Source organism: Petaurus breviceps, unplaced genomic scaffold, assembly GCF_028583685.1.
Source record: "Petaurus breviceps papuanus isolate PSGF00001 unplaced genomic scaffold, PetGlider_PUasm1.0 90734, whole genome shotgun sequence".
NCBI classification, from domain to species: Eukaryota; Metazoa; Chordata; class Mammalia; order Diprotodontia; family Petauridae; genus Petaurus; species Petaurus breviceps.
The window spans coordinates 9,511,173-9,525,007 of record NW_027187327.1 but is presented as its reverse complement, the minus strand read 5'-3'; the positions used below and the strand labels follow the sequence as shown (position 1 = coordinate 9,525,007).

The 13,835-nt window shown below is 33.8% G+C and overlaps 1 protein-coding gene across 4 annotated transcripts in view; it reads left to right on the top strand.

The window, feature by feature from the left end:
- The window catches only part of MYO6 (myosin VI), a 244,702-nt gene that overhangs the window by 172,564 nt on the left and 58,303 nt on the right, over positions 1-13,835 (top strand). For all 4 annotated transcript variants that reach the window (XM_069066992.1, XM_069066990.1, XM_069066991.1 and 1 more), the window contains 4 exons: positions 3,675-3,770; positions 4,229-4,402; positions 7,636-7,674; positions 10,982-11,075. In XM_069066992.1, the coding sequence (XP_068923093.1) occupies positions 3,675-3,770; positions 4,229-4,402; positions 7,636-7,674; positions 10,982-11,075 (403 nt within the window). The remainder of the gene's footprint in view (positions 1-3,674; positions 3,771-4,228; positions 4,403-7,635; positions 7,675-10,981; positions 11,076-13,835) is intronic.

The following is a 13,835-nucleotide window of genomic DNA, read 5'->3' as shown; positions in this document are numbered from 1 at the left end:
AGGACTAAGAATAGAAGTCCTAACATACTTTCTTCTATATTTCTGAAAAGTAATGACTGCTAGACATAGCTAATAAGGTTCTGTACTTGGAATCAGCAAGGACTTGGGTTCAAGTGCTGCTTCTGACACTTAGAAGCTAGGTGACCTTGTGCAAATCGCTTAACCTTTGTGTATTTCAAGTAACTCTCTAGGAATTATCTACTAAGTCAAAGATGTGTTGTAACTGTGTTGTAGGAACTTCCTATCCCAGCAGTTCCTTGTGCTGATGAAATCACAGATTTTCCTCTAGTTTTCTATTAAACATTATTTGATAATCTTGTTGAAAGCTCTTTAATTGGAGAGACAGCTTAGTGTAGTGAATAAAAAAGCCCTCAAATTCTGGTTAGGAAGACCAGGCTCAATCCAACCTCAAACACTGTTACTGGCTCTTTAAATCTAAGCATACTGTTTAAACTTTTCTCAGCATGACTGTCCTTACAGGTAGGGATCATAGTGTCTCCCAGGCTTGTTGTAAGGCTCAAATGAGATTTTTATATATAGTGTTCTATAAAGTTTAAAGCACTATTTGTCAGTTGTTTTTGTTGTTACCACTATTAATAATTCCTAAAGGAAAATATGATTCAACTTTCCAAAATAGATGGCTATCGAATAGACTTTACAGAACTTTAGAGCTGAAAAGGACCATGAAAATCATACCAGCCCCCTCATTTTACACATAGGGATACTAAATTTCATTGAAACAGATGAAAAACTCTCCCACTCATGAATCATCAGTTAAACAAAGGATTTAGCAAGTAAACATCTCTTCAGTGCACTGCTTTTAGTTTGAAAAAATTATGACATGCATTTCCTTGATTGTTCAGCAGTCTAAAATGACTAACATCAGCTATCAGGAAAGGCAAATTCAGAATGACAAAAGTATATGGGAATTGGTATGGAATTTAATGTTTGCAGCCTTTACACAACTGAGAATATGCCATGTTTTTTAAAGGCCATGTTTTTAATTTTTAAATCTGATCTACCTTTTTACTTAACTATTTATGTCAGTAGAAACATTTATTTTACTCAGACTTCTATTCTTGATACTTAGGTATTGTGGTTAACATGTCCCCCTTAATCATCATTCTGTAAAGCCTGTACTTCTGGAATTTCATACACCCATTCTGGATTTTTTCTTTCTGTTGCCACTAACACATTAGTATAGGCCTTCCTGTAAATCATCTTAAGTAAGAACATTCTGTCCTAATTTGTCTATTTCCTTTGGCTTCCACATTTACTGTTAGAACAGGCTGCTTTTCCCTCTGCATATATTGAAGGGTTGCTGTTCCTTTGCTCAGAAATTTCCATTGATGTGCTATATATTGTTTAAACAGTACACTCTGACCTCTTTCCCTCCCCAGTGGAATGTATGCACGTGAAGGAAGGAATTGTTAAATTATGTATTCCCATTTATGTTGTCTAGCATAAAAGAAAAAATATTCACATGTATGCTAGTGCTTTGTACATAATGTATGCTCAATAAATGTTTGTCAGTTTGAGTTAAAAAATCTTTTCCTGGCATTTAAGGATCTTTACAATATGGCTCTACCATACCTTCCCAGGTTTATTTTGTATTACACCCCTTCAAAATATTCTTTAAAAATATTTTTGTTAGTATATTTTTTTATGTTGCCTTCAATTCTTAACATAAACTTTCTGCCATCTAACAAACCATTCTTCCCTTGTAATGAAGAAGAGAAAAAGATAAAGAGCAGTTTAATAAATAGATCAGCCCACTAGCTGACAGTGGTTTATTCACAATTCAACACCCAGAGTTCAATGCCTCTGCAAAGTAACTTTCTACAAATTCTGTGCTTAAGCCAAAATTGGGCTATTCTTTGCCCTTGCAACATGCCCTACAGTTTCCTGCTTCAATGTTTTACTCATGTTGTTCTCTGTAACTGGAACATTACTTGCTTTCTATCTCTTAAATCCCTTACTGAAGCAATCAAGCTCACTTCAGATGCAGTTGCTTGGGGAAAGATGGCAGCCTCCCATATATGAGTAGCACTTTGGAAACTTTTCAGTTTGAAGGTGGAGACTAGCTAATTTTTATCTTCTACTCTATTAGATTTGTGATTTCATTGATTTGGGAATTTTCTCTAATGAGGCAGATTCTAAGCCAACCAGTCTTGCCTTTTCTTTGTGACAGTTGTCTGTGTCATCCTCAAAGTATACCATAGGACACGCCCCCCAACGTGCAGCAGTCCTTCCTTGTTCTCGCTGACATTTGGAGGAGCTGTCCATGCACCTGCTTTTCCTGTTTTTCCCATGTGGTCTCCTCCTCTTGTCATACCATTTGATGATGATCTTTGTTCCCATTCTTTTTCCAAGTTGCCCCTTAGTTATATGTTGTATTCTGCTCACAACAACCATGCATGATCTATCCTACTCATAACTGTTCTTAAAATTTGATTTTTTTTAGTTGGTACTTTTCTTATTTTTCCAATCCTGTAATTATTTTAGTTGTGATTGTTTGGAGATAAGAAGTAGCATGGTGTACCAGCTAAACTAGTCTGTTTCCTCAGCTCTAAAAGGGAAGTATTAATCTCTGACCTGCCTGCCTTAAAGACTGTTTTGAAAACAAATGAAATTCAAAGCACCAAAGTAGTGCACTGATATAAAAGACAAGAAACAAGATACTTCTCATCATAGAGTATCAGTGACTTCATTTGTAATATAAGGGGATTAGACTAGATGATCATTTATGTTCACATTATGCAGTTCTCTAAGTTTGTTATTATTACTGAAGTTTCTGTGCACTACAGAATGAATAATATGTTTTTATATAGAGACAATCTCAGTGTGGTAGCCTTCAATGGGCCCAAATGTCATTTATTAAATGGAAGAGGATTAATGAAATCTTCATTGGGTATTTGGAATTTTCTTCTTTTTTTTTTTTTTAAAGCAATCGGGGTTAAGTAACTTGCTCAAGGTTACACGGCCAGGTGTTTCTGGGTGGGTGCTAAGTGTCTGAGCCCAGGATTCGATCTCCAGGTCATCCTGACACTGGAGCTGGTGCTCTTACTCGCTACCTGGCCTCCCCAGGTATATGGAATTTTCTGAGGCTGATAGCAGCATTATCCTAAAAAATGGTGCAGTAGTTAGAGCCCTGTAATTGGCATCAGAAAGATTTGGGTTTGAATTCCACCTCAGACACTTGGTGACTTTGGGACCCTGGACAAGTCAGTTAATCTTCATGGGCTTCCTTTTCCTTGTTTGTAAAAAGAAAGGACTATATCGTATGATCTCTAATGCCCCTTCCAGGTCTAAATCTGTGATAATCTGATAGGTAGTTAGTCTTACAAAAGGCACATTGTGCTTCAATGTGGCCTTGATATTCTGTTAGTCATAATATTTAGTTTGTCTATGGTATTGTGATGTCTTAATTTTTTGTATATAATTCAAGAACACTTTGACAACTGTATCTCACACTTAAAAAAGCATTACAATAGTGAAAGTTAGAGGGACCTTCTGAATTTGGTTGAAGCATAGATTGAAGGATTGACCCTACTTTTAGGATAATGCAGATAATTCAAACTAACTCAAATTATTTCTTTAAGGAATTAGTCACAAATTAGGTAATTCATTATTTAATAATTTCATGAATTGAAGACCTGTGGATTCCTTTACAGATTCCCAGGAAATCCAAACTGGCTATTCACAGGAATATCAGAGATGATGAAGGTTTTATCATCAGGCATTTTGCTGGAGCTGTGTGCTATGAAACAGTGAGTATATATTTAATGTCATAGTCCAAGTAGGCAGTGTGCTATAGCCTATGAACCTCTTATCAGAATAATTTTCCTAAATGCATAAAACAACGTAATTGCAAATAAAACCAATTGTATAAAATAAAGTTGTCAAAATGTAAAAAAAAAAACCCAAATCATGAATACACTGAAATGTATTCATGAATCCTTAGGGTTTTGTAGACACCAGGTTAAGAAACACTGTTTAAATCATTGGAAAATATCCTGTTTGTTAATACTCTGATTAGGATGAAAGAAAGACTTTCTCCACATCTGATGCTTTAAACTTTTTGTGATAAGTAGCATATTTTGATCACAATTTTCAGCGTCCCTAAAAATAAAAAATCCCGATGTTTGTATTTCTTCAACACTAGAATATTCTTTTAATATTGTGGAAGTTTTCTTGTTCTAAACAAATTCTTTTACTTTTTTTTCAGACTCAGTTTGTTGAGAAAAATAATGATGCTTTGCATATGTCACTTGAATCCTTAATATGTGAATCCAGGGATAAATTTATTCGGGAATTATTTGAGTCATCCACAAACAACAACAAAGACACTAAACAAAAAGCAGGAAAACTTAGCTTCATCAGCGTGGGGAACAAATTCAAGGTATTAAAATGACTTTAAAAAGCTTATGAATTTTTCCTGCATTCAAAATATCTAAATTTTACAAGTAGCTATAAACCAAATCATTGGGAGAAATCCATTATTTGTAATATAAAAGCTGACCTAAACAGGTCTTTCTTTAACTTTTAATTTAATAAGATAGAGAGGAATTATAAGTACAGAAATACTTGCAATATTCTAAATGCTTCCTTTATTAGTGCCTAACCAAAATATCTGATTACTTCTCCTAATTTTTCTCCTTTCTTCTGCTTACTGTCAAGCTGACCTTTAAAACCTTACTTTCTCCACATGTTTTCTGTTTCCTTTCCTTGTTCAGCAGTTTTATTTTAGCTGGGATATTCCAGCTCAGGATGGCTAGAAAGGACTAGTTGAGTTGAGAGAGGAAAAGCAGGCACAGCCAGGGGCTTCAGGTAAATGATCACCTTTATGGATTTGTATTTATAAATTTTATTACCATTTTAGTAAGAGCCCTTCTCAAAGCAATTTGTAATTTCTTTTTGATATGTTTTATAACATTGTGGCATTATAAATGTGTATACTACACTAACAAATATTTCTTATTAAAATTGTATTATTAAAATAGCTATATTACTTAAAAGGCAAGTACTAAATGCTTCAAATTGCTTATTTACTCTTTTTGCTTTTTTTTTTTTTTTGCTTATTTACGTTTGATAGATGTTTCATGCCAGACTTAATTGTCCTCATACTAAAGTTAAGAATTTTTTTCTTGTTTGAAACAAGGGAAATAGTTTTTCAAAAAGCCTACCTTAAAATTGAAAACCTTTCCCAGGTCTTAACTGTTGATTTTTCAGGCTCAACATATGTAATATAGGTTTTTTTTTTCCCTGAAAAACTTGATGAATGAAGAACCAGTTACAGTGTGATGTATTTATTTTTTTATACTAACTCCATGGAAAATTGTTCTGTTTTTGTCATTTGCGTGTATGTCAGAAAAATTCTTTTGAATTTAGATTAATTTTCTTTTGACTTAAACTATATGATTATTTTTAAATATTAGGACTAAAGATGTGAATTTGACAATTATCTATATGAAAACTTTGATATGTTAATATGATGCAAGCTGTTTTTAGAAACAATCACAAAGAATAATTCTGTTAACTGTTTCAGAGTTTTTAATAGATAATTTTAAACACAAGAATTTTAAATAATTTTCCATTTGAATCATATTTTATCTTATTTTTTATATTTACAAATATTAACTGTTCATAATTCATACAAATAGAACTTTAAAAAAATGGGCCAATCTTCATGAATTTAATTCTATTTCCCAAGGAGGAGTTTTTAACCACTGTTAACAGTTCTTAAAGCTCATTCACAATTTGCCAGATTTCTGTCTTTCCCAGCAATATATATTACTCCAACTGCAAAACTTCTTACAAAGTTAAAGTAATTAGGAACAGTTTTCTAGAAACATTGTTACATACATTTTTTTCTGAACCATTTTGCAGTAAGATTTCTTGTTCTTAGGACATTGCTTTGCCATATGTAGCTAAATAATATAATTCTAAATTTTAGCAAATATGCATTAAGATCTATGTTAAAGTCACTGTGCTAGATGTGCTAGATGCAAAGTTATATGTAGCACAAGCACTGCCCTCTACAAAGCTTTGATTATTAAGCATATACAAGACATTTACACAGATACTATGATGAAAGAGAGAGTGAAGTGTGTGCAACGGCAAGACCCAGGAAATTCTATAGTACTTCTTCGTTTCAGATTAATGATTTTAAGTCATTATAACTGATTGGGTGACTAGTATAGTATTTCTTCATTGTCTAGAACCCTTGGCTAATGATGGCCTTCATAGTAGTAAATTTCCACATACCTGAAAGTTACACTTTAAGCATCCAATTGAAATGAGTTTTTATTTAAAAAAAATTGATTTATATGCTTCCCTGCTTTTAAAAACTGATCATGTTTATCATTATGTAATGGCTTAGGAGTATCATGAATTTTACTATAATACAGAAATCATTGTTTTATACAGAGCTATTCCAGCAGCCCAGGCTGATGTTCAGTTATAGTTCTTGCTTCTTTTCTCAGCTGTCAGGTGCTGTCATTGTTAATTTTGCTGCCTTATTTTATTTATGCCCAGCTCCTAGGAGTGGCTTCATGCTACTCTCATGGAGTAAAGTGCATAGTTTTTCTAGTAACTATTTCTTTCCCTAAATGAGATCTTTTTTGCTTTTGTGTGTTTGTTAGTAGTATATCAGATAGTGAAAGTTGTCAGAAGTCTCATTTCTAAAAAAGTGGGTTGTCAACTGTATTCTTTCAAATTGAGAAATAGTTCGGGCATTCTTAACTTTGAATTCTCTTCTCTGTTAGAAGTATACCCAAGACCTCATAAAGCCTATTTTAAGTGAATATAAATTGTATTAATGTAGTGAAGATAGGTACTATGCATTGTTAGTATTAATAAAAGTTTTGAAACCAAACCTTTTTGCAGGGAGATTATGAAAGAACCCAGACATAGGTATTACAAAAATGTACTTGGCAGAATTGTAATTAGGACATTCAGGGTTTATAATTTCTTGGCAAAGTAGATGGAATATTTGATTCTAGAACTGAGGCAAGATAAAATATGTAACTGTAATCATAGCATTTTAAATAATAGGGTCATTAAGTCATTTTTTGAGTTGATTGTCAGAATTATTTTATATATAAAATATTGCCAAAATTTAATCTAAAATTAAAAGTCTTTTTCTGTAAGGTAGTTGAAAAATAGTGAAAGGAACTTCTGCAGATGTACTTGAATATATTATTAGTGACAAATGTTCTGTAAAACAACACGTTTGTATGCCATTTATTTTCATACTCATAATGATTTTAAGTATAACCATGCTCAGTGAATTGCTATTGAGCTATATGTAGGTTTCCACGAACCATATACATATTTAATGTATCTCACTTTTAAAATTTGCTGTTTTTCTATATAAATTTTAAAAGGTGGGACATATATTTAGTAGTAGTAGTTTGTAGTAATCATTTCCACCCTGATATATCTTATGTAAGTATGCTGATTAATTTCCTTGGTGTTGTATAAGGCATGTTGCATGAAGTTTTATCAGATCCTTTTGCATGTTTCCCTTATCAAAATGTGATAGGCTACTTTTTTATTCCTTGCTGTTAACTAATATTCATCTATGTACTTTTATCTTTTGATATGGTAAACAGATTTTTTTTTCTTCTACAGACACAGTTAAATTTACTCCTAGAAAAATTGCGCAGCACTGTAAGTATGCTTGAAGACAACGTACTTTTTTCCTCCTCGTTCCATATTCTATATTTTTATCCAATAGATACTATTATTATTACCGTGTTTCCCCGATAATAAGACACTGTCTTATTAAATTTTTTGGACAGAAAAACACCAGAGGGATTATTTTCAGGGGAGGGCTTATTTTAATGAACATTGACAGCAATTTTAATAAACAGGTAAATGTGAACAAAAAAATGTACCTTTATTCAATAAGCAAATCACTGGGGAAGAACAGGATGACGCGCTCACTGCTGCAGCTCTGATTGGATGCAGCTTGGAGCGCGGCGTGCGTTTCACCCGGGGGGGAGGGGACGGTGCATACAGAGGGTACCATAATGTAGTGTGTAGCGCAGGGGATCACCTTCACTATAGTAGCAATCTCAATAGGGCTTATTTTCGGGGGAGGGCTTATTTTAGAGGAATCTTACACAGTAAGGGGAGGGCTTATTTTTGGGATAGGTCTTATCGGGGAAACACAGTAGTATCTACTAATACCTTGGGGCTAGTACCAAGAAAAGTGTTGAAATTTTATAAATGCTTAAATTGAACTCTTGTGTAGTAAATCCTTTTATACTAAATAGTTTTCAAAATGTTTTATAATTGATTACCTTTTGTTTTTTACACACTGGTCATTCCCCAGGTTAAGCAGTCAACATTGAGTGCTTCCTGTGTGCCAGACAAGTCACTGTATATAATTGCTGGGTATACAAACCACCTTTTTCTATAAAGAGCTTTTGTCTTTACAAAAGGACAAAAACAGTCTCTGCCCTCTAGGGGAAATAATCTAATGGGACAGGGGAAGGACGAGTGATGGTTGGTGGGGATGGGACAGTGGTCTGTAGCATGTTGGGAAATGATGAGATAGCTCCTGTGATCTGGGAGGAACTTTCCAGTTAAAGGGAGGGACCCCAGGGGCGGGGGTACTGCGGAGGTGAATTTCAGAGTTGATGTGATCTTGCAGGATGACATATTTCTGGAGACAATGATAAAGCCAGGTCAGAAATTATGAAGTGGCTGCCCTGTGTTCCCTCCTTAAATGGAGTATATGAAAGGTATATGAACTTTTCACTGTCTACCCTCTCCAATCAGGAGGAGGGAAGAACTCCAGAAAATAGTACCCAGGGAGGGTACTACTTTAACAGTTATAGAGTTGATGTGATCTTACATGAAGATTTAGTAAAATAACAACATAGTTTCATAAATAGCATGACTAATTATGGTTTGGAAAAAGTAGGTTTTAGGATTAAGAACCAGGCACATAATACTGCCCTGCCTGGGCTGGATCTCTATCTGGCAGGCCCAGTGTGAAGGAGGCACTATGGCCTGCCTTTTCCCTCTCCTACTACAGCCCACCTTCCCAGCTGATTTCCCACTAACCTTTCTGCCTGTGCCTGGATTCTAGCATTGTAGGGACTTTGGGGATTGATGTTTTAATAATAGTGCCTGAATCTCATACTCTGAAAGGGCTATGATAAGTGGTTGGTGTCTAGTCAGTAATGATAAAGGTCTTTATCATTTATTTGCCTTGCTGTCACTCCCTCTTAAAGCCCAGGTATTGCCATTTATTCTGCCAGGGGGCCCTAAGTACCCCTGAGCCTTGCCATTTACCCTAGAGCTTCACCCTTAAGATCAGTAGGTTCTTCCACCTGCCTTTTAGCTGTATCCTCTTACATGTGTTGTCTCTCCTACTTAGAATGTGAGCTTATTGAAAGCTGGGACTGACTCACTATTTGTATTTGATACTATTTGTATCACCAATGTTTAGCACAAATTCATGGAGTGTAGTTAAGTGTTTAAGAATTGCTTTTAATTAATTCATTAGTGCTCCCATGTTGACTTTCTTACTTTATAATAGTTTCCCTTTGAATATCATTACATGGGTTTTATTTATGGATAGTGTTGATGTGGAAGAAATAGATAAGAGTACTTTGGACCCTCTTATGGGAAGCAGATATTTTTAATGCACATAACATGGAAAAAATGACCATTTTTATATTTAGTTATACATATAAAGCTTGACCACAAGTCCTGGGACTTATGTTTTAATAATAGTGCCAGAATTATAGCTCTAAATAGATATTGTCCTCTTGCCCCCTGCCCCAGTACACTCACTGTGAGAGATTATGCATTTATTCTAATGATAATACCATCATATAAAATGTTCCTGGAAATACTGGGAATTTTGTTTTCAGAGTCTGAATCACATTTTAAAAATCCTCAGTGATAACTAAGTTCTGTCCTTTAAGAATGATTTCAATTTTCAGAAAAAGCAAAGAGGAATTTAGAGCAAAGTTTGGTAATCTTGTGTTGTTTAGAAATTAACTTTGAAGAAAATTCCAGAAGTTAAATTTAGTAAATTATTTTGAGAATTGAATTGGTATATGTAGAACCCCTTAAAAAAATCCTTTAAAGAACTACTTTCACATTCATTTGTGAAAATTCTGGTATATTTGTAAGACATTAATGACATTATAATCATATTACATAATACTTAATCATTATTATTTTAATCATTTGATCTGATTTGATTAATTTACATAATTCTAAATGAGTTCTGTTGAAATTATTTTTAAAAAGTCAGCCACTGTTTAATTTTAATTTTATGATGATATTGTGATAAGATTCAACCACATGAATATTCAGTTCCTCCTCTGTAAAGGCACTATGCTAGGTGCTTGGGAGGCAAAGACAAAAATAATCCAGCTTTTTTTTTTTTTTTCCTGAGGAGTTTAAATTCTACTTGTAGAAGATGTTTTGATGTGGGGTTGTTGAATACTGATATTTTCATCTAGAGGAAGAGTTAACTTTGGGAATATACCATATATTCCTGAAATTTAACCAAGGAAAAGAAGTTTAACTTGTTCTCATGAAATAGTTTTTTAATAAAAGAGGTATTCTGACATAGAAGAAAAATGCATTTTTATATGCTAGGAATAAGAAAGGCATAATATTAAGTATATTATTGAGTATTTACGTACTGGTCATTCCCCAGGTTAAGCAGTCAATAATAAATAAAGTATTTTTACACTTGAAGCAGTTCATTGCAGGATTTTTTTTTAACCTATACATTTTTGGCCATTAATATATGAAAGTATTTTCTGAGCTATTGGGATTTATAGCACAAAAAGGTTCACATAGTTTTGTTATTTAAACAATTATTTTTAAAAACTTTATGCATAATTATCATTATTGTTATTAATTTGTTCTTCAATTCTGTTTCCCACAATGTGTAAATATAAAAATATATTTGTAGCATAATAATGTATTATTATTCTTTTAGGGATCTAGCTTTATTCGTTGTATCAAGCCTAATTTAAAGATGACAAGTCACCATTTTGAAGGTGCTCAGATTTTGTCCCAACTTCAATGTTCAGGTACTTTTTATACTTATGTAATTTTTGTCAGTGATCTGTTAACATTGTCCTCATTATTTAACCCAAAATAGAAAATACCATGATTTAGTGAGTAAAAAGGAGATGGATTCTGATCTCTTCTTACCTATTTACTAGCTATGTGGTAATGAAAAATCACTTAATCTCTCAGGCCCTCCTTTATCTGTAAAAGGTAACTAGCTATTAATACTTGTAAAATTGGTTTCACAGGGTTGTTGTGAAGACCGATGAAATTATTGATTTAAAGCCACAAGGGAAGTAAGAGGCCCTTGAGTCCAGCCTCTTCATTTTACAGATAAGGAATAAAGGCCCAAAAAAGTTATGTAACTTGTTTATGCAATTAGTTAAGTGTATGAGGTGGAATTCTTTTTTTTTTTCTTTTTTTTTAATTGGGTGAAGTATTTATTAGGTACTTACTATGTACAAAATACTGTGCAAACATTGGGGATAGAAATAGAAGACTAAGACAGTTTCTACTCTCAATGAGCTATTGATAGTTTGGTCATATTATAGTTTAGTTTTCTTCTGAATCTGATTTCTTTTTTTTTTAAATTAATTTGTTTGTTTCCTTTTAGTTTACAGGATTCAATTCCACAATTCCTTGAATTTCACATTTTGTCCCCCTCGGTCCCCTCCCCCCACCCCCCCCATGGCGGCTTATAGTCAAGTATAGGATCTATAAATACTTATACATTAGTCAGGTTATAAGGACGGATTGTACCAGCTGGATGAGGTGGAATTCTTGAACTCATGTCTTTTTGTGTTTGGCATGCCTTAAAGTTGCATACAGGTGGGGTGGCTAGGTAGTGCAGGGAATAAAGCACCAAGCCTGGAATCAGGAGTACCTGAGTTCAAATCTGGCCTCAGACACTTAACACAAAAACTAACCGTGTGACCTTGGGTAAGTCACTTAACCCCAATTGCCCTCCAAAAAAGCAAAAAAAAAAAAAGTTGCATATAGTTATGTTACATTTATAGATGTAGTAAAATAATGTTACTTTTTTTTTTTACCCCATCAAAGGGTAATTAGTTGTCAGTTGAAAAGGTACTTTAAAATATAAGATATAGAATTAAAGTTTTTTTGCTCAGTTTTCAGACAGGAAATCCATATTCCTTTTGAGTTAGACTATTATTTTCATTGAAAAAGTGTTTTATAAGGAATTTTTATAGCCTTCCATCATAGTAGACATGAAGGCATATAAAAATTAAATTAAAAAAATCTGTCTTTGGAAAATATTTATCACTATTATAGTGATTATTAGTAGAATTTTCAGGAATTAAAAATATTTGGTCATTGTTTCCATTTATTCTTGTTTGATTTTGGTATTTTACAGCTGACCACTTTTTTCTGTAGGTTCAGTTTAAAATAAAAAATTCTTAATCTAGGCTCTAATGTCTTGGCAAAAATTTAACAGTTCATTTGTCAAGATAAAGCTATACTTTGTGTCCAAACTTTTTCTTTAATCAGTATTCCTCTGTTATTGTGGGCACAGTAAGATTTAAAGTCATTCTTTATTTTCATTTGTTTCTTTTAGGTTAATATCTCAAAACCATAAGGACATTATAATTTACTTTAGGCACACTTTTTGCCTGAAATGACCTTACTCTGACTATCTAATGTAATATGGTGAAAGAAGACTGTGAGGTTTGAACAAGATTGCAATTACTGGTCTATAACTGGGTATTTGAGGTAGCGAAGACAGGGAGAGGCATTTGTGAGGACAGAAGTGAGTCACAGATATGCTCACTCTAAAACTGCATTGAGAAACCTTTTTTTTCATCTTTACTTACTCAGGAAAGGAATTCTACTCCAGAGACTTCTAGTCATAAATGTTCTTTTAAAATGACCAACTTTATACGCAGAGAAAGAGATTCTAGTCTTTGAACTGTAGATAAATAGCTAAACACAAGAGCTATGAATTATCTTATTAACTGTCAATTAACTTAAAATTCAGGACAATACTTTGCAACCACAACACAACATTTCGTGTGCTCTATGTGTGTTTGTCCTTCCTTTTCAAAGAGGACCATGACATCAGGAAAATGATGACATGACTTGCATTGACTTTAATTTGAGTGAGAGAGGGCTGTGCAAGGCCACCAACCTTACTTTCTCCTCCAGAGCCATTTGGGTCTAGTGGCCAGATATTCATCAGGACAACTGGAGATGGCTCAGGATGCAATGGGAGACCCTGGCCCTCTTAGGCTAAGACCTTCTCAGATTTTCACTTTGAGTGAGGTAACACTTATCAGTAAAGGGATGGCTCCCTTTATTTAAAAGTAATTAAAAATAATCAAACTGGGAGGAGAAGACCCTCAGGGTTGCTGATCAAAAGAGAAACTGTTCTATTGACATTCAATCTGAGCCAAGAGATCCCAAAATATAGCCATTAAGTGGAACTTTGACCTGTTGTGGTCAAATCTATGAGCTCAAGAATGAAATGGGTGTAGGTTTGGTCTAGAGAAGAGAAAGGAAGGAAGGAAGGAAGAAAGAAGGAGAGAGAGGAAGGGAGAAAGGAAGTCAGGAAGGAATCTACTTAGTAAACTCAGTTAACTGGACAGCTTCTGGCTATCAAGATTTACATTCCTTTGGAGAGGAGAAGAGGGAGAAGATGAGCTGAGTTACACAACTTGCTGGATCCCCATTCGGGCAGCTAGAGGGAAAAGAAGGAAGGAAGAAAGAAAGAAATATATTTTTTTGAAAATAGCAATGAGATTTTTAGAAGTAGGTTAATACATACC